Here is a 16,202-nt window from a genome sequence, read left to right on the forward strand (position 1 = left end):
GCAGCATCTGTTGGGGGGGGGGGGCGGTGTGGGGGAGGAGGGGAGGGAATTGTCTGCATCAGGACCTGATGAGAACCATTTGACCAAAAACGTTGACGATTCCTCAATTCCTCCTCCCCCACCCCCGCCAGATGCTGCTCAACCTCCTGAGTTCCTCCAGCAGATTGATTATTGCTTCACATTTCAGCATCTGCAGTCTCTTCTGTTTCTGGTCATACGATGAGTTTCAAGCACATTTTGGGATAGAATTGAGGGAATTTTCCTGCACATCTGTGCCCAAACTGGGGATGAAATTGGTTGAGTGAAATTAAATTTGTTCCATTCTAAAAATAAATGTTTGTTAGTAGTTTGGGACATTGGCAAGGATGGAAGTTCGCCCATCCCTGGTTATTCCTGAGAAGATGTGGTGGTTGTCCTTCTACTTTTAACCGTTTTCAACTTTAGGCCTCAGGAAACCTTATGGTTTCGAGGTCCTCCCATCTCTTTGTGTGCTTCTACCTCTGGTGGATCTGTCTTGCTGGTGGGACAAGACCTGGGATGTTGTATGTGATATTGTAAAAGCTGACAATAACAAGCGATTGCTTAGCTGGTTTATTTAATCTGCCAATATTGGGCTCCCTCTCCAAGGTGGGAAACTTGTACCACAGATGAGCTAAACAATTGGAGGCTATTGAGGCAAATATCATTGTAGCAGCTTTTCTAAGACTGCTATTATCTTGACACAGTGTATGGTCAGGCACTAAAAGATTTGTTGTAGATTTTCTAGCATGTGCTTGAAACTGAATTAGTCGATTATTTCATGGGCTATTATAATTCATTGCATGGTGTGAAATCGTGATCAATGGTGCACAGCTTTTTCTCTTTGAGAATCAGATTGATAGTCCAAGTATTTTAGAACACACAAGTGAAATATATTTTATTTAATCACATATAGTGAAATATATCAAAGTGCAAATATTAAATTTACTAACAATCTAGTTTCTGGTCATATTATTCTCAGATGGCATCAAACCAATACTGGTGGTCTTATTTAAATGGAATTATGACTTGTAGTTTTATGTATTTGACAGCATTAAGCTGCTTGTAATCATTTTTAGTTTTTATCAGTGTTGGAGACTTGAGGGCATTTTGTGTCAGTATCCAGAAAGTCTCTCAAATCTCCCTTGCTTTGTACATTAAACATTAGTTATTTAACACTATTTAATCAGTCCTTTATACACACCAACACCTATTTTTTGTTTGGCCAAATGACTCTCTGACCACAAGAAGCACTGTCATCTTTAAGTGTCTCAAATCATGCCACCGAAAGTCTGGACTTTGAGGCTCTCTACTTGCCCAATATATGAGGGCTACCTCTGCAATCACCCCTATACATGCATACATGCACATATACTCACTAGGCAGTTCCTGAAGATGGAGAATCCTTCCTTCCACTCTGGTTTTCTGAATTCTGAGGTGGCTGAGGCCAATGTGGGAACTACAGACTCCTGCACCGTTGGAGCAGTAGGTGGTTGCTGGGGCGGGGAGGGGTATGGATAGTTTGTAAGGGGTTCTGCACCTTTCATTGCTCTGATGCATGACCTTGAGCTTCTCATCACTGTCCCAAATGTTCCTTCTCCACCTTAAGCTATTGTTGGCCAGAGATTCCCAAGACTCAGTGAGGATGTTGCATGCTTTCAAGGAGGCATTGAGCACATACTTCAAACTTTCCCACTGTCCAGTTGGTAATCCCTTGCTGGGAAGAGCAATTCCCTGCTGGACATACAAGAGACATGACCTAGCCAATGTAGCCAACTGCGTGTAATAGAGCCTCGGTGCTCAGGGCATTGGCCTGGGAAAGGATATTGATATTGGGTTAGCTTGGCTTAACTTTCCAGTGAATTTGGAGGATGTTGTGGAGACAGTGTGGGTGGTCTTTTTTTTGCAGTACATTGAGACACATGCTATAGCAAGTCCAGGTCTTGGAACTATACTGGAGTGCAGGGATCATTACTGCCTGGTATCATTTTGGCAGCACAAATAATAAAATTGGAATGAGACAAAGAAAATTAGCATGAACGCTGTGCCCAAATTCATCAAGTGTTCATACAGCCTTTGAGCGACTGAGGGGGAAAGGGTATTTGAAGATCAAGACCTGGAACCAAACTTGTGGTCTACTGGACAGCAGTAATCCCTATCCTTGTACGTTTCTCAGACCTAGACCACCCATAGAAGGCAGCTGAAAAATATCACCAGTGCTGTCTCTATGCACGTACATGCACATGCAATCACCACCCTCGAACAAACTTCTAGTCTTGAAAACCCACTTTATTCAACAATTCTACAGCCAGAAAAGTTGGAGATCAGCAAATATGCACAAAGCTGCAACTGGACTAATTAACTAAAATCAAACTTTTAAACCCACCAAAGCACTAGCAAACACAGAGATAGCTTTTGCAATTGAAAAAAAACCCTGCATATTCTGATGCAAGGTCTTTGACCTGAAACATTAATTCTGTCTTTCTCTCTCCACAGCTACTATTTGACATGCTGTTTCCAGCATTTTCTGTCTTTTATTTTGGATATTTTGGTCAGCTTAGGGAGGTTGCTTGGAAACTGATGCAGCTCCAATACCAGTACATAGAATCAGGCAGTGAATTTCCCCCTGGACCTTCTCCTGGATACAGGAATGGTGCTCCTGAAATCAATGCAGATCAGAGATGCCTGTTGTAACTCCTATTTCCCACCTCATGGAAATTCCCAACAACTGCATCAGAACAATAGATCAGATAAAGCCACCTGGGACCTTAATGTAACTGTCCAAGTTTGGGAAGAGGGGATAGCCAGGGTAGTTTGCTATTCTTGATTTCCCTTCCTTGAACTCTCTCACACTTATAATTTTCACATGGCTTGTCAGCTCCATAACTAGCAAATGGATTGGATGTCTCTTCCCTACTTCGACCCATCCCATCCCATTCTAGTATGGATTCTGACAAGCTATGTGCTGACCAGTCCTACAATGTTTCCTTCCATGCAGGGTAACAAGCTGGATCTTTGCTTGAGAGAAAATGGAAGTTGTCACCATTAATACAACACTGGAAATATTGGGCAATTATTTGGAAATGAGGAGTAGCTACAGACATCATTTGGCACTGAATGTTTGAAAGATGCAAAACTCAATGGGCAGGAATGGTGTTTCAACCTGCACTGATGATGTATGGGTTACAAAGTGACAGGTGGGAGGTTTAGCCAATTGTTGGGTGAGCTGTGTGTTTGTGTTGTAGAGAGTTGTCAATTTTTTTTTAAAAAACAGGTGGTTTGGATTGTTAAGTCAGTGTTAAAAGTTTGACATGGACACGGCAGGAAGCCAAGCTGACCAGCAGGACCTCCAACCGATCCAGAATTTGCTGCCAGGTCAAAGGCTCCAGAATGGACTGGAAAGCAACAATGGAAACTGCAGATGCTGGAATCTGGAGCAACACAAAAAACTGGAGGGACTCAGCAGGTCAGATGAAGGGTCTCGAAACCTTGATTGTCCATTTCCCTCCATAGATGCTGCCTGACCTGAGTTCTTCCAACTTTTTGTGTGTTGCTCTGGAAAGCAACAATATTATGTATCGGTGGCCTTGATGTGGTTGGCACACCCATATCCGACAGGTGACCAGATTTTAAAAGTTCAGTTTGACAATGATTTGGGCTGCAGACCTGTTGGATCGTTTGGCATGAATACCACCACCACACCCTTCCCTCAATCTCTGTCCTAACACAAGACAACTAAATACAGTTTCTGGCACTAAAGTGCAAGTGAACAATTAACAGTAATTAGAATTAAGTGTTTCATTCTTTTGTTGTTTTATACAAACTTCGGGTCAAGTGTAGAATAACAAAAGGTTGAATAAACTGGTCAGATTAGTTCTTAACCCAGAAATTCAGTGAGTTAACTCAGTTATTGATTTCATTATTACCATTAATCTTAATTTAATGAGGCTCAGAATAAAACATCAAAATATAATCATTCAATGAGATGACGAGGCATTTTTATTCATAGCCAGTAATTATTACAAATTAATACTGCATTACACAATGTTACCTAATACTCAGAATCTAATTAGTTGTTTTACGGCTGTATTAAAATCCAAATAAATAGTGATGTTGTTATGGCATTACTAAGCAGCTGCTGCTTTATATGGATCGGATGTTATGCCATTACAGCAGTGCTAAGTATTTAGTACCTTGTAAGCAGACTTTTAATGTGAAGTGTTACCGTCTGGTTTTATGTGTTTCTTGGGGGCAACTTCTGCACTGTTTTTACAAAGTCTAATAACCATTTGGTGTCAGCTTGTGTAAACAGTGCTGCTGCAGTTACAGCTTAATACAGATGCAACAAAGATCCTCATTAAAAATGTATATTTATACTCTAATCACCATTAGAGCTGACTACTTGTTCACAGTATGAAACTGCTCAAATGTAGTCAAAGGGCACAGTGACCACTCAGATCTGAGAAAAGGCACCAGATGATTAGACCAAGATGAAATCAAATGATGTGATGTCAGGTCAGCTGCCATTTATTGAGATTTTTTTGATTCCATTGTTCAATGCTGATCCCATCTTGTACATGAGAAGTCATTTTTTGGTAAAGTTCAATGCAAGTGGTCCCAATATTGTCCTCCAAAGTTTGACACCATTTGTTTTCATTTCAAGTACTAAGTGATTCCCTCTTTTGCTATTCCTCCTGGCCTCCTCCATTATTTTTTTGGTAGGCAAGGGTTTTTTTTATGCATGTAAAGCCAGATAGTAACAGTTAATTTTAAAGTCTGCAATAAGTACTAAATAGTTAGCTCAGTGGCATTTGTTGAATGCCAAGTGAAGCTCTGCTTCATTGCCTTGAAGTGTATCCTAACTGTGTCCACAGTGGATTTGTCCCCAGATGAGCTTTTGGCCAGGAATTCCCTGCAGCTATTTCCGTTCAGCCACTGTGTCTTTCTTCCGTCAGCAAACTTCGGAGGTTTATTGAATTAAAGGCAGCAACGTGTTTAGCTTAGAGCCTTTATTATAAGGAAGGTATGATGACGGTTCATTAGGAACATGTCTGGATTGGCCAAATCAGTTCATACACGAATCTTGCAGACCACTGGGAATCTTAACTTTCATTCTGTCAGTCTGGCAGCATTCTGCAGCAGAACTAGCTGCAGGGGTTAAGTGACCTACTCCTGTTCCTGTGGTTTCATTTAACACCAACCCATAGATGTGAAAGGGCAATGTACAAACACTCAGCCTCCTCAACTTCATTTCTTGCTGCATTTATATTCTTTCTGAAAAGTAGTTTAATATACTTTAAAGCTTTGTTTAATCCAATATTTAGAACCTAGTAACAGCTCAGAGCATTAAGAATTTCATTATTTATTCCAATATTTAACCAATCTGATATGTGTATGGGTGTGATATTTTATCTCACTACCATCTCTGAATGGGTTGGTATCAGTACAAAAGGTTGTTTAAATACATAGCATTGACTTGATCTCTGAGACCTTGCAATGTGATTTTTGAGAGGATATCAATTTGATAGACGCTGTTGTTAATAAATATGTTTAAATCAGAGCTCTGTGATATATTAGCCTCTGCTACAATTTTGACCGTCCACTGAACAGTGTGGACAAGCAAGCACTCCTTTAAAAAAGATGATCCTGAAATTCTAATCCCCGTCAATCCTTTGGCTGCCCACACCTCACTAATGTCTCCATTATTCCCCCACATTGGATAATTTTGTTCTTAATATTATCTAATATTTAAATTGTGACATTGTAATCATAAACCTTCCCTCGCCAGACTGGTTTCTTTCAATCACACCTCAGAGGCCATAGCTGGGTAGAACTTTGAGTGTAATAAGTTGGAGGTTTAATTAGATTTTAATTTAATATATGGCTTCCTTTCTGCAGACTTGTGCTCTTTAAGAAAATAATTGGGTGGTAGAAACTCTGCTATTGAAGTGTGTACAGTAGTGTAAAAGAGACATTAAAATATGGAGAATGCTGAAATATTTTTAAAATTACCAATTGATTTTCATTCACAATGTGTGAAAATAATAATTAAAGCAAGATCTGGTGATAAAAATGCTCTGGGAGAAAGAGCAAAGAAGGTGGGTCAATTATATTCAGTTTGCTTATACTTGCAGTTAAAATGTGTTGCATTTTAACGAGTTCTTGCCTCAAAGGGGTTGGTAAGTTGTAGATAATGATGTGCATAACAACATTCCAAGTCGTTTGTGTGTTGTACAGATATGATCACAATTCCATCTTGTTTTCTACAGCCACCGAACAATCAGCAGAAACCTCTCCAGTTAGGATCAGGGTGTCTGAAGAATTACAAAAGACCATCATAGACAGCACACCACTTAAAAGCGATAACCTGTCACAGAAAAATGAGGCAGAAAAAGAAAGGTACATGTGAAGTAGATAATTGCCCAGTAAATCTTCAGGAAAGTCTAATCCAGACTGCGAGTGGCAGCACACACAAAGCTGCAATAATTAATGTTGTACTTATACAATACATGGTCTCACTGGAAAAGTTTTTATCTTCTGTTCATGCTCCTTCATCTTTTTTTTTCTCATGGCTCCTTTATTTCTCTCTCTCTGTCTCTCTCTGTCTCTGTCTCTCTCTCTCTCACTTGTTTGTCCTTAATCACTTTCCCTCTATTCCTGCTGCTTCATCTCTTTATTTTCTCTCCAGTTAATTTTCCTACTGTTTCTCTCTCACTGTCCCTTCTCCCTCCCTCTTTTCTCTCCTTGCACTTCTCCCACTGCTCTCTCTATTGAAGCAGAACTTTTTTTTGCAGCTGCAACTTTGCAATACTTCCAGAAAAACCACATGTTGGCATCTGACTATGGAATCCATAGAATAGCTTTATGCATCTCTCTGAACAGCAGCTGTTCCCAATGTGAACTATTTGCTAAGGTTTTATTATTGCAAAGCAGCCATGTAATGCAGCAACCATAGTGTGGAAGAGCAGATGGACTTTTCCTGCATTCTTCATCGGATTACCACAAGGACACGAGTGCTTGCTGAGAGCCCAGTGTGTGTGGTTGCTTTTTGAGACTGTATCAGAATCAAAAGTTGTCCACCTGACAACACTGGGGTTTGCTAAACTGAGGCAAAGGTAGCCGTAACAGGAATGATGAATAACCGTGTCCAAATACCGTGAACATGAATAAACATGAAGAAAGCATCAAGCCTGGGTTATGGCTTAGTTTTAAATCAGCAGTGGATAGGAAGACTGCTCCAGGCCATGTTCTGCATTGTTGTAACATAAAAATAAAAAGGGCCCCTACTTTGATTCTCTTGCTGCCTTTGAACTGGGTGACGTGACTTGTGTTTAAGCATTCATTACTGGATGTGAATTCACGCAGGGCAGACAGTTGGGCTTCTTTTCGTGAAAAGGTTAGTAGGGACAGCCAAATATTTGGCCTGCCATTCCATGGAGACAGAATTTCTGTTTCAAGGAATTCTTTGCGGATGCTAGAGGTGCTAATTTGCCATGTGACACAAATGGAGCATTAAACCGCCCCCAACTGAAAAAATCCCTCTGGAACATGTTCATGGACTCTTGATTGCTGCAAAGATGTTTATTCCATAAACTACAGCAAAAAGTAAAACTTGTATTTGGATTGTTAAATATTTTCAATAATTTTTGCACAAAATCTGGTTTAAATTTCTGATTATTAAGGAGCACTGTGTCCTTTTTTTAGCAGACTGCAGGAAGCACAGATTACCTTGGCTGCCAGACTTGGGGAAGCAGAAGAAAAAATTATGGTCCTTCACTCAGGTAGCTGGCTTTCAGCAATTATTACATGAATAACATTGATGTTATCAGAGTGGTCATTTAGTAGCTAAATGCAATTCCTTGCCACACTGCAGCCAATCTGGTTTGATGTATGGTGAAAGTTGTCAGTCCCTCGTACACTAGTATTTATGCAACATTTACCATGCCTGTTCCATATGCAACTATTGATATAGTTTTTACTGTAGTAGTTCTATGTCCGTCTGTCTGCTGTGCAATGGTCTGCAGCACAATATTTCGCTCACCACTTCTAAACGCAGCTGTCCGCTGCAGTGTCACAGTTACCAACTAGTTCCACAAGGAGTTCCCTGCTCCAGTACAATACTTGCCCCATCATATATAGAAAACTGCCAGTATTACAGTATTTAGTCCATCAACTCCATTTGGAATGGTTTGCTGCAGTGCTCCATTTACCCACCAGATTCATATACAACTCTGCAGTGCAATATTATCTCCACCAGTTTTCTATACAGCTATCTCTGTACTATTTTTACTCCTTTTCTGAAGGCAACAGTCCACTCTAATGTAAGGTTTTACACCACTGTTTCCATATGCAATTAATGTCTGCAGTGCAATCTCTATCCTATTTGTTCCATACGCAACTTTCTACCATTGTACCATGTTTACCAACTGTTTGCGGCGGTGTAGTGTTTACTTTGCAAGTTCCAGTTGCAGCCGTTAACTGTGATTTAATATTAACTTACCAGATCCACGTTTGCTGCAGTGCCGTTTTATGCCACCCATTCCATATGCAACTCTCTTCCACAGAGCTGCATTTACCCCATCAGTTTCAGTTGTCTGCTGTAGTGCCACATTTCACACCACTAGTTTCCTATCCAACTCTTTGCTGCAGTGTAGCATAACTCTACTAGTTCCATGTGCAATGGCCTGCAACAGTACAAATCTACCCTACTGGTTCCATATGCAATTTTCTAATGTCTTGCCTTGTTTACCCTATGAGTCCCACTGGCTGGAATGCAAGATTTAGTTCACCACTTCCTTTGGCATGTTTCTACTGCCTCGCTTTTATTTATACCACTATTTCCACAGGCAAATGTTTGTTGCAATGCAGTTCCATATGCAGTTCAGTATTCACCCCATAATTTCTGTATTCAGCAGTCTGTAGCACGGTATTTAGCCCCCATTTCCCCATTGCTGCACTTTTGCAATGCCATATTTACCACACTAGTTTTATAAGCAACTGATAACTGCAGTGCAATATTTACAAAACTAATTCCATATATGGAGAAAAGCAGGCGGTCTACGTTTCGGGTCAGGACCTTTCTCCTGAAGAAGGGTCCTGACCCGAAACGTTGACCGCCTGCTTTTCTCCACGGATGCTGCCTGGCCTGCTGATTTCCTCCAGCATCATGGTGTTTTTCATCTGCAGTCCTTTGTTTCTCTAATTCCATGTGTGACTGACTGCAGCAGAACAATATCTACTCAACAAATTCCAGGTGCAAGTGTAAACTGTGCTGCAATATCAACTCTTTAGACCCATATGTTCTGAACATTTGCACATTCAGTAAGATATGCAACTCTACTGTAATGCAACATTTATTGCACCAGTTGAATATGAAAGATTCTGCTGCAATGTAATTTTAACCCACCTTATCTGTGTGCAGCACTGCTGCTGCAGGGCATTATTTACCAAACCAGTATGATATGCAGCTGTCTGCTGCAGTGCAATATTTACTCTTCATTCCAAGTGTAACTCTGCTGCTATGCTATTCATCCAGTTTGTTGATCCAGTTGCATATGCTGTGCCATATTTATCCAAATATTTCAATTTGCAGCTATCTGCTGCAGTGCAATATTTATCCCAGTAGCTTCATATAGAACTGTCTACTGCCATGCAATATTTACGCAGCTAGTTCCATTAGCAAGTGTCTGCTGCCATGCAATTATGTTTACAGTACACTGCAGAGGAGTGTTCAATATGGAACTAGTGAGGAAAATATTGCAATTCCACAGACATTTGAATATGGTATTGTGGGGTAAATGATAGTTGTATACGAACTGTGGGTAATCATCAAACTGGAGTAGACAGCTGCATATAAGATGAGATAAGATATCTTTGTTAGTCACATGTACACTGAAACACACAGCGAAATGCATCTTTCGTGTAGTGTTCTGGGGACAGCCCGCAAGTGTCGCCACGCTTCCAGCGCCAACAGAGCATGTCCACAACTTCCTAACCTGTACGTCTTTGGAATGTGGGAGGAAACCGGAGCACCCGGAGGAAACCCACACAGACACGGGGAGAAAGGAGTTTGTACGTTCTCCCCGTGTCTGCGTGGGTTTCCTCCGGGTGCTCCGGTTTCCTCTCACATTCCAAAAAAAGACATAAGGGTTAGGAAGTTGTGAGCATGCTATGTTGGCACTGGAAGCGTGGCGACACTTGCGGGCTGCCCCCTGAACACTCTACGCAAAAGATGCATTTCGCTGTGTGTTTCGGTGTACATGTGACTAATAAAGATATCTTATCTTATATGCAGCTGTCTACTCCAGTTTGATGATTACCCACAGTTCGTATACAACTATCATTTACCCCACAATACCATATTCAAATGCCTGTGGAATTGCAGTATTTTCCTCATTAGTTCTGTATTGAACACCCCTCTGCAGTGTAACAGGTAATACACCATTACCAAATGCAACTGTCTCCAAATTTGCACCACTAGTTCCATAATCTGCTTTCGTGCTGTATTATCCCACTATTTTCATTTGCAACTGAAGCAGTGAAGAGATTCAGTCACAAATACACAGTCTCATGTCTGGGAAGTCGAGGGTGTTCCAGGGGACTTTAGAGAAGACGTATCTTGACCATCTCAAAGAAAGGAAATGTCCGAACTGTGGTCGCTCCATAGGTGTCCCTGCCACAAGGAAAGTGATTGTCAAAGTCCCCCATAACCGCTACCTCCCAGTGGCTGAGCAGCTGCTCCTGGAAACGCAGTGTAGACTCTGTCCATCTACAGGCACTGTGAACGTGATCTTCACTGTGCAGTAATTCCAGGAGAAATGTAGGGAGCAGCATCAGACAGTATACAAGGCATTTTTTTTAACCTCACTAAAGCTTTCGACTCAATGAACTGGGAATAATTGTGGAGCTCTCTCCTGAAATTCAGCTGCCCACAGAAATTTGTCTCCATCTTGCTCCATGCAAGCCAGGTTCCCTTGGCAAGAGCTTCACAAAAGAGCCAATCTCAGTCTTTGCCATGATGGACGTTTTCTTACTGCAATGTTGCACTTCATCTCCAATGAACACCCTGTGGGACTGGAACTCATCTTCAGAACTAATGGGGAAACAATCAACTGACATCAACTTCACACAAGGACCTCAGTCCAACCTCACTAGACAGGCTACAGTATGCAGTCAACACTTGTGTTTGCAAGTGCTGGAAAATTGACCTCCAAACGTTCATTGATTCATTCACTGAAGCACCTGAGATGAGCCTTGCACTCAACATCTGCAAGATTAAGGTCCTCTATTAACCTCCCCCTACTGTACAACATAGGCCTCCAACAATAAATGTTTATAGCAAGACCTTGGAAAAGGTATCTCAGGAGACCCCTTTCAGCAAGGCTCAGCAAGTGCGAAGTATTGCATTTTGGTAAGTTAAACCAGGGCAGGACTTGCACGGTAAATAGCAGGGCCCTGGGGAGTGTTGTAGTACAGAGAAACATATGGGTATAGATACCTAGTTCCCTGAAAATGGTGGCGCATGTAGACGATGATGAAGAAGGCGTTTGGCACGCTTGCCATCGTTGGTCAGGGCATTGAATACAAGAGTTGGAACTTCATGTTGCAGCTGTACAAGATGTTGGTGAGACCACACTTCAGTATTGTGTGCAGGGCTGGTCACTTAGCTATAGGTAGGATGTCTTGATGCAGAAAAGTATGCACAAAGGATGTTACAGGGATTGTAGGGCTTGAGATATAAGGACATATGGAAGCTTTTTCCCCCTGGAGTCTTGGAGGCTGAGGGGTAACCTTATAGAGGTATATAAAATCATGAGGGCATAGATAAGGTGAATAGTCAGTTTTTTTTTCCCCCAGGCCAGGGGGAGTCTAAAACTGGAGGGCATGGATTTAAGGTGAGAAGGGAAAGATTTAAAGGAGACCTAAGGGGAAAGTTTTTCACACAGAGGGTGGTGGGTATGTGGAATGAGCTGCCAGAGGAAGTGGTGGCATCGAGTACAATTACAATGTTCAAAAGACATTTGGACAAGTATCTGAAAGGAAAAAGTTTAAAGGGATATGTGCCAAACACAGGTAAATGGGACTAGCTCAGAGTTGGGCAAACATTGATGAAGGCAGTGTGCCAGTACAGCCTTTGGTTTATTGAGGGAAAAGTGTGATTGGAGGTCAAGACCTCAAATCTGGCGTAAAACTCATGATCTACTGGGCAGCAATGATCCTTACTCTCCTTCATACTAATGAAACTCTGACTACTTACAGCAGGCTCCTCAAGTCACTAGAAAGATACCACCAATGCAGTCACTGCAAAATTCTCAATTCACTGGAAGGATAAGTGAGCCAGTGTTGGCTTTCCCACCCAAGCCAGCTTTCTCAGCATTGAGATTCTAATGACACTCCAAGAGCTCCATTGGCCAGAGCACATTTTTCACACACCCAGTATCAGACTCCTGCGATACACATTCTATTCCAAGCTCTGTCGTGGAAAGAGATTGCCAAGCAAACAGAGGGAAGTATTCAAAGCTGTGCTCAAAGCCTTCTTGAAAACATGTCCCTGACTCATCAGAAGCCCTGGCCTATGACTGTTCAAAGTGGAGAAGGAGTAAGTGGATGGTAATGAGAACCTTGAGTCTATACATCAGGAGCACACAGACGTCAGGAACAAATTATGAAAGGAGCGGACCACTTCATAAACAACCCAGCTACTTCATCTGTGAAGGAGTCTGCAGTTCCCACGTTGGTCTTAGCATTCACTTTAGAACTGGAGTGGAAGCAGGTCATCCTCTGTCCCAAAGGTCTTTGTAAGCAATGGCTGGTTCCATATTCATAGTCATAGAATGATGCACCACAGAAACAGGCCCTTCAGCCCAACTTGTCCATGCCATCCAAGATGCCTATCTAAGCTGGTTCCACTTGCCTGCATGGCCCATATCTCTCTAAACCTTTCCTATACATGAAACTATCTAAGTATCTTTTAAATGTTATCTCAACCACTTTCTCTGGCATTTCATTCCATATCTGCACCACCCTCTGCGTGAAAAAGTTGCCCCTCGAGTCCACTTTAAATCTTTCCCCTCTCTTAAACCTATGACCTCTAGTTTTTGATTCCCTTTCCCTGGGAAAATGACTGTCCATTCATTCTATCTATGCCCCTCATGATTTTGTACACCTCTAGAAAACTACACTCCAAGGAATAAAGTGCTAGCCTGTCCAAGCTCTCCCTACAACTCAGGTCCTCGAGTCCTGGCAACATTCTTGTAAATTTTCTTTGCACTCTTTCCAGCTGAATGGTGTCTTTCCTATAACAGGGTAACCAAAACTGTACACAATACTCCAGGTGCGGCCTCACCAACATCGTGTACACCTTCCACCCCACCCCACCCAGCAGTTCCAAGTAATGTTCTGCTGCTTTGTTGTACCTACCCCACTCGTTTTATTTGTTGCTCTCTACAGTGCAATATTCACCCCAACACTTCCATGTTCAAGCATCTTCTGCGCAATATTTACCCCACCATTTCTGTAGTCTGCTGTCTGTTAGAATATTTGTGTCAATCCCATGTATTGGCCTCTGATGCAGCTACAATTTTTCTATCATTTTGAGTGGCTAAATATTTTTAAATTGATTGCCAAGATATCTGCTACAATGCATTATGAATGCCATTGTACCTCAACATACAACCATGTAACCTAAATCTGGTGCGATATCAGATAATGTATCCAGTCCCTTTAAATATGTAGAGGCATCCGATGAAATGGACTATGCAGCTTTCTGTATGACAGTAATTGCAGATTTAAGTCATGTGACTTGTTTATCATCATTTGGCTTTATTTATCTACTGTTCAGCTTTGAAGACAACACAAACAGAGCTCCTGGACCTGAGGTGTAAATATGATGAAGAAGCAGCAGCGAAGTAAGTAATCGCAACTCTGCAATCTTTCCTTCCTAAAGCATGCTCACTTTGAGGTGAATTGAGGAATATTTCACCTAATTGTAGCTTCAGGAGAAGAGTTATTAATTTAATCAGCCATGCACAAAGCTAATGTCGCATTATTAAAAGTCATACAAACCTCCTCTCCTTCCCATATAAATCAACTTCCAGAAATGTTAAGTAGTTCATGTAATTGTACAAAAATACAGTCATTGGTTTAGCTCCCTTTCATGAGGAGGAAAGGGTCAAGATAGTTCGAAGACTAACAACTTTATACTTGTCAGACTTTGATAAATGGGTTAACATTCTTTGACACCAGTTATGCTATCGGAATGTAAATTACACTGATATATCAGGTCTTCACTCTGGAGGGAGGGAAAAGCTACCCAGGTGTTGCTTCAGGGCATTGTGCTATTTTGGTCCAAAATCACATGAGCAAAGATGATGACTGCTCCTCGCGGTATTTTTGGTGTTTGCTTGCTTAAGTTCACACTTCCCTTCCTCTTGCCCCATTTATACCTGCAGAGAATCTGCTGTGTTTGGCTGTCTGAGCGGCATCAGTAATTTTCCTTTGTTGATTCCTTGCAGGTTATGTTGGGTGTTGTGGGAAAGGTTCTCTTCCCAGACACTATGACTTAGAGGAGTTCAGCTCTGATCTGGGATTCAAACCCTTGCTGGTGATTAGTTAGTTTCATAAAACAGATATACCATTCACACTGGAAGCGGCTGCCTGTAGGTTCTTTTACAGTGCTTTGAGATGGTAGCCGTCATGAATTATGATTTACGTCCCTGGTGTCACGCTCAGCAGGATGTTGCTCCGAATAGGAAGACCTGCTTTCTGCATCTGTATGCAGTGACATCAGTATGGATCTTTACTTTATCTTAACGTCTGACAGTATAACCTTTTATTGTATTAACGTAATAATGTCTGACAGATTATATGGACAACTTTGTGTTTGGTGGGTGTCAGTTTGATAATGGTCTGTCTTGCAATGCAAGGCGTCCTTGGGATTGTGTTTGATTACTAAATGACCCTGCTTCGTAACGTCAGATGCTCACATGCTGTAAAAATACATTTTGGCATTCAGTCAACATTTTTTTTCTGTATGTTTATTTTTAAACATGGAGCCAATGAAACTTGTCCCAAGTAACAACTTTCTTTATTAAACCTGTTATTATTTAGGTTACATCTGACTGGTGCCATGAAATAGCATTGTTGCTGAGTGTGAGCATTCTGTTATTCCAATGCTGTTGGATTGCTTATGCCGCAGTATGTGTTCGGACCAGTGTGAAGGGTAAAAGAAGCCTGTGGAGATAAGAAAAGACCCCAAATAAGGCAGTAGTTCATTCAGTCAGAAAATTGTGTCCGCTTTTTAATTCAACTGATGTTATTATTTCACAATCTCTTCTTCCTCAATTTACATTGAAGGCTCAACTTTTTTGTTCCCAGTGACATTTTGTAAGCAGCCTCTGCTTGCCAAACATATCCAGCTGCTTTAAATAACCACTGGCAGACTGATACAGAACATTTACATAGACTAGAGAAAGGAAGTGGGATGAACCTTCTTAATTGCAAAAGCCAGGAACACATGTTTCTGTAATCACATAAGTTTTTCCATAGCGAGCCTGCTGTCTTTAAACAGAGAACTTCGTACTTCACCATGAGGCATAGCACAGGAGCCAAATCCCACCCCTTCCCTCATAAAGCCATGATGGTGCTCTGCATTGAATCAGCATCAATTGAATGCTAGTTTTCATTTACCCCTTGTCTGGAAGCATGTCCTGCTGGCTAGAACCTTATAGTGCTTAAAATTTTGCTACTTTAGCTCCAGTTAGTGAGTCCTGTGACTACAACCTTCTGCCTAGGTGTTCAGAATCACTCCTGTATAAGGGGAGTTTATTTCCCCAATGTGTACTGTTGAGTGATGTGTTTATTAGCAAAGTGAGAAAATCCTAAAAGCAATCTAATATTTGAAAATCATCAAAAATTGCAATTTCATATAACAGTCCAAACCCAACTTTTGAGTGTTTCTCTGAGACCTCATGAGACATAATAGAACACAGTGGTACGCACGACTGTTAGCTACAACTGAAATGGCCACTTAGAATCTGATGTGAAATTACTGTGCTGTGCTATGCTGTACTGTACGATGTTCAATGTTGGTATCCTTACTTAGGAAGACATTTGTCTGTGGTTAAAAAGGTTCACCTGGTTGATTCTTCATTGTACACTAGGTTGATTCCTGGCATGAATTGGGT

The 16,202-nt window shown here is 41.3% G+C and overlaps 1 protein-coding gene across 2 annotated transcripts in view; it reads left to right on the forward strand.

Moving 5' to 3' along the window:
• cux2b (cut-like homeobox 2b) overlaps positions 1–16,202 on the forward strand; it is a 235,300-nt gene that overhangs the window by 170,457 nt on the left and 48,641 nt on the right. Inside the window, exons 6-8 of one of the 2 annotated variants that reach the window (XM_052032004.1) lie at positions 6,288–6,417; positions 7,723–7,799; positions 13,859–13,925. In XM_052032004.1, coding sequence (XP_051887964.1) covers positions 6,288–6,417; positions 7,723–7,799; positions 13,859–13,925 — 274 coding nt within the window. Of the gene's footprint in view, positions 1–6,287; positions 6,418–7,722; positions 7,800–13,858; positions 13,926–16,202 lie in introns of those variants that run through there. The other variant, XM_052032005.1, reaches the window with a different exon arrangement.

This window comes from Pristis pectinata, chromosome 17, assembly GCF_009764475.1.
Source record: "Pristis pectinata isolate sPriPec2 chromosome 17, sPriPec2.1.pri, whole genome shotgun sequence".
Classification (NCBI taxonomy): domain Eukaryota; kingdom Metazoa; phylum Chordata; class Chondrichthyes; order Rhinopristiformes; family Pristidae; genus Pristis; species Pristis pectinata.